General features: G+C 37.4%; 1 protein-coding gene across 1 annotated transcript; it reads left to right on the forward strand.

Moving 5' to 3' along the window:
• The first annotated feature begins 2,156 nt into the window (after nt 1-2,156).
• Nucleotides 2,157-5,065, forward strand: LOC132162404 (uncharacterized). The gene is made up of 2 exons (XM_059572638.1): nt 2,157-3,343; nt 4,239-5,065. The coding sequence occupies exons 1-2, from the start codon at nt 2,248-2,250 to the stop codon at nt 4,949-4,951; spliced, it is 1,809 nt and encodes a 602-aa protein (XP_059428621.1). The 5' UTR covers nt 2,157-2,247; the 3' UTR covers nt 4,952-5,065.
• Nucleotides 5,066-5,432: the final 367 nt, after the last annotated feature.

The raw sequence follows: 5,432 nt of genomic DNA on the forward strand, positions 1-5,432 counted from the left end.
CGGAAATTTTTTTTAAAAAAGAATTATTATTATTTTTAATAATTTTTTAAACTTTAGTGATGTGCCGAAAATTGACACGTCACTAAAGTGGTGACATATCAATTTTGGCATGTCACTAAAAAAAGGTGAAGTGCCAATCTTGACACGTCACCAATTGGTGACGTGTCAATTTTCGGCATGTCACTAAAGTCCCAGTAGTGACACCCTTATTTTTGACCCGCCGCACGGCCCGCACATGTCACTAGGGACACAAGTTTAGTGATGTGTCAACAAGCTTGACAGGTCACTATTGGTTGATCAGGAAATTCCCAGATTTTTGTAGTATTGGCTGATTTTTGGTGCAATGGGCCAGAGAGTTTGTTGTGGCTGAAGTCTACCTGCGATAGCTATTGTAACCTCCCGGCCGTCGAGATTAAGCTTCCGAACCCTTCGAAAAGTTTCTGATACTCGGCGGTAACGCCCTGGAAAGTTGATTGTTGGAGAGAGTGATCTGGCCGAGACTCGCTGAGATCGTATCAGTCTTTGGAAATCTTCCAGTGAGATAGTTGTCCTACAGCTCCACTTGGGCGAGCATCGGTATCCACCCGTTAAGAAAGTTTTGACCCATTCGGATTCGATTCAGTGACTGGCACTAACCAAGTAACTCCGGGATCGAATCGGACAAGAAAGTTCCTGAGTAATCAGAGTTTGAAGCCGATTCCCCGAACACATATTGGGAGTCAGAGCTCCGGTCAGCTTGTTCGACGAAAGATCTAGAAGCTGAAGCCTCCCATTCTTTCCAAGCCCTCGAGGAATGCTTCCGTGAAGTTGTTCTCCCACTGCTGGAAGACCTCAAGCTCCGGCAAGTCTCTGATAAACTCAAGAATGGCGCCGTGGGTGGGCAAGGCATGCGTGTGGGTGTGGGGCATTCCGGGGAACAAAATGACAACAGTGATCACGTGCGAGTCACGTGATCACTTTTCCGTCAGTCAAAACGGCTTTGACTGACGGATAGGTCGAATTTGCAAAAATATTGAATTTGGGTAGGATGCATTGCAAAAATTAAAACATTAGAGGTCGAATTGAAAATCGCCTTAAACTTTGGGGGATAAAGTGTAATTTTTTCTTTACTCTTATACTTTCCTTCTTGTCTCTCTCCATCTAAAACACTTTTTTAGAATATTTTTTAGAGAAAAATATATATACTCTCCTCAAATTATCACTTCATTGTCAATGTCCCTCATTCCCAAACTATCAATTGTGTCAATGTCTCTCAAATGATAAAAATACCCTCCAGCCATAAAGCTTTAAAAAAATTCTTAAAATTATTAAACCCCCCTCGTTATTTAAATTTTTTAGTTTGTGTTTTTATGTTCCAAATTTATAAGAATATTTTGTCTTATTGAATTTTTTATTTTTATTTTTGACATTTGTTTTTGGCCGTTGAGAGATGTACATTGACATTGTTGGGTAGTTTAGGAGACATCGACAACCTTGTCAATAAAATGGTATGTATACTTTTTTTTTTTAAAAAAAAAAAAAATTTCTTTTAGTTTGTGTTTTTATGTTCCAATTTTATAAGAATATTTTGTGTTATTGAAATTTTTTTATTTGTCATTTTTTTTTGGGCCTTTGAGAGATGTACATTGACAATATTGTTGGGTAGTTTAGGGAAACTGACGACATTGACAATAAAGTGATATATGTACTTTTTTTTTTAAAAAAAAAATTTCTTTTATTTTATGTTTTTATGTTCCAAATTTATAAGAATATTTTGTCTTATTGAAGATTTTCTTAAAGTTACTTTCATCTTTGTTTTTAGCCCTTTGAGGGATGTACATTGACATTGTTGGATAGTTTAGACTTTAGGGAAAACAGACCACTTTGACAATAAAATGGTATGTGTACTTTTTTTCTTCTTCTTTTTATTGCTTCCTTTTTCCTGGAATTTTGGCAGTGATGACTGATGATCATACAGAAGTTGCTAAATATCATTCAATAGTGCCTGTCATTTCCTTTTCACACATGTCATAGTAGTTGCACATTTCTTTCAAGCTTGCTGCCCACTATATTCGTTACCCTCTTACAAACCCCACCGTCCATTCCTACCGCCTATGTGGACTGCAAGTAAACTTAATTCCCAGTCAATTTTGAAACTCAATTATTTCTCATTTCCCAAATCCCCAACTCCCTTTAACTAAATATCCCTTTTACACATATAATATTTGCATGAACTTCTGAAAAAATCCCCCTCCTCACACAAACAAGATGTCGGTGACGGAGCTCAGCGGCGGCAGTGGTTGGGGAGCCCTGAAGAGTTTTGGCTTGCGAGTGATTTTAGGCCGATGGTTCATGGTCTTCGCGTCCTTGTTAATCATGTCGGTCTCTGGTTCAACGTACATATTCGGCCTATACTCAAACGACATCAAAATATCCTTAGGCTACGACCAAACGACACTCAACTTGCTGAGCTTCTTCAAGGACATGGGCGGCAACCTCGGAATCTTCTCCGGGCTTATCAACGAGATAACGCCGCCGTGGGTGGTTTTATTAATCGGCGCGATCATGAACCTGTTCGGCTACTTGATGATATGGCTCTCCGTCACAGGCCGTATTGCTGAACCCCGGGTGTGGCAAATGTGCATGTACATATTCATCGGCGCCAACTCGCAGACATTCGCCAACACCGGCGCTCTCGTCACGTGCGTCAAGAACTTCCCGGAAAGCCGAGGCAGCGTCATCGGACTTCTGAAGGGATTCGTGGGTCTAAGCGGCGCGATCATGACGCAACTCTACCACGCTCTTTATGGGAATAATTCAACGGCTTTGATTCTGCTAATCGCTTGGGTTCCAGCGGCGGTTTCGTTTGTGTTTCTCCGAATGGTTCGGATAATGAAAACTGTTCGGCAATCGAACGAGCTCAACGTTTTCTACAAATTTCTCTACATCTCCCTCGGCCTCGCCGGTTTTCTCATGGTTTTAATTATCATACAAAACCGGCTCCAGTTTTCCAGGATTGCGTATATTGGAGGCGCTTGTGTTGTTCTTGTGTTTGTGTTTCTCCCGGTTGCCATTGTTATAAGAGAAGAGCTCAAGCTATTGAAGAGCAAGGAGGATGCCTTGAAATTGAATGATGTGAAAGTAGGAACTGAAAATTCGTCAGTATTGGCGTCACCTGCGGAAGCTTCATCAAGTAAGCGGAAGGCAGATTCTTGCATGAGCAACATATTCAACCCGCCTGACAGAGGTGAAGACTACACCATCTTTCAAGCACTTTTCAGCATCGACATGTTCATTTTGTTCGTCGCCATAACTTTTGGTCTCGGCGGGACTTTGACGGCCATTGACAACTTGGGGCAAATTGGTAACTTTCAATTACTATTTATTCCAAAATTAAGGTTAATTATTTAAAGAGCATTCTTTTGCTAAAATCAGGGAAGCCAATATATATATATATATTTTTTTTTTTTTCTCTCCTTCTTAGTCCCAAATTTGGTGAAAAATTTGGTAGAGCATGAACGATGCTTACCAAATGTTAAAACAAGTTAAAAATTTGACTATTTTCTCTCCCATTTTTATTATTATTATTATTTTTTTCATTTCTCTGTTTTTCTCAAAAAAAACTTTGGTTGAGTTGAATGAAAATTGGGGAGGAAATTGTCTTATTTATATTGAATACATATGATAGTTAGGAAACAGAAAAATTTTGAAAAATATAATTGTTAGGAAAAAGAATTTTTTTTTTAAAATATGACCATTAAATTTTTTTTTTTTCAAATATATGAATATTGGAAAAATAGTAAAGAAATCTTTTAAAAAAATGAATATTTAATTAGAATTTTTTAAAATTACGTTTTTAAAATCACTAATTTTTACAATCATATAGGTTTTTGATAAAACATATTAATATATATTATTTTTTTATTTTATTAATTGAGTGTTTTGATAACAGTAGCATATACCAAATTACCAATGATGTCATTTCTTTATATCCTTTTTTTTTTTTTTTGGTAAATCATTTCTTTATATCAGTAAAATAACTAACATTGTCTATAAGTCTCTATTTTTAATACCTCTGCAAACAAAAGTATGACTTATAATTTGATATTAACTTTGAGTCTTCTACTTAGACAATATATTTTGCTATATTACTTGTTTCTAAATGCTTTTTTTTTTTTTGTTCATGAAAACAAACATCACACCCTAAAAATAAAAAATAAAAAATAAAAAATTTAATCATTTAATTTATATTTTACCAGGTAAATCACAAGGCTATTCGACTGACAGTATCACCACCTTTGTGTCGCTCGTGAGTATTTGGGGCTATCTCGGACGAGCCTTGTCGGGTTTTGCTTCTGAAATATTCCTAGTCAAATACAAATTCCCCCGGCCATTAATGCTTACTTTGGTCCTCCTCTTCAGTTCCGTTGGACACATCTTGATCGCCTTCGCCGTCCCAAATTCTCTCTACTTCGCTTCGGTGATCATTGGATTCTGCTTCGGAGCACAGTGGTTGTTGGTTTTCGCGATCATCTCCGAGATCTTTGGCCTCAAGTATTACTCCACATTGTACAATCTCGGCTCCGTGGCAAGCCCGGTCGGGTCATACATTCTCAACGTGAGAGTCGCAGGTCGTTTGTATGACAAGGAGGCGGCGAAGCAAATCAGAGCATTGGGTGTCACGCGGAAGGCCGGGCAGGCGCTGACGTGCACTGGCTCGCACTGTTATCGGATGGCTTTTATCATCATTACGGCGGCGACGTTTTTCGGTTTCCTTGCTTCGATTGTTTTGGTGCTCCGGACGAGGACGTTTTACAAAGGTGACATCTACAAGAAGTTTAGAGAGGAAGCGGAGACAGAAATGAGTTCGAATGGAAATGGTGTTGGACCGTTGAAAGAGAGTGAAGCTGGAGCCAAAATTGCCTCTTTGACAACCGTCGACACCAGTGGCAACAACGTCAAACCTGCATAGATTGATTAAAATAACACTTGGTTGGACTAAAGGTGCTTCTTCGGTGTTTGTGACATGTGCAATAATAATAATACCTAAGAAATTCTATAATAAATCAAAGTTAGTCCATGTATATATATATGCCCATATGATTCATTGTTACATCGATTTGTAATTAACCCCATATGGTATAAAAATTTATTGAGAATTCTTAATGGTAAGAAGAAGAAAAAAAGTTCATACTTTTAACTAGACAATATCCGTTAAAATGTCATGTTAGATTCAATTATATAACGACATGTGTTACTCACCATAGAAATTATAGAAAGTACAAAAGTATTTAGCCAATTTTAAAGTTTAATATACAAAAGAGTCTATTATGCTAATTGTACTCCATGTTCTTTCAACTAATAAAAGTAATGTTATTTCCTATGACCAACTAATCACTCATTATAACTCAAAAACATTGCAGCTATTTTAAATTGGCATTTTTTTAAAAAAA

Source organism: Corylus avellana, chromosome ca1 (genome assembly GCF_901000735.1).
Source record: "Corylus avellana chromosome ca1, CavTom2PMs-1.0".
NCBI lineage: Eukaryota > Viridiplantae > Streptophyta > Magnoliopsida > Fagales > Betulaceae > Corylus > Corylus avellana.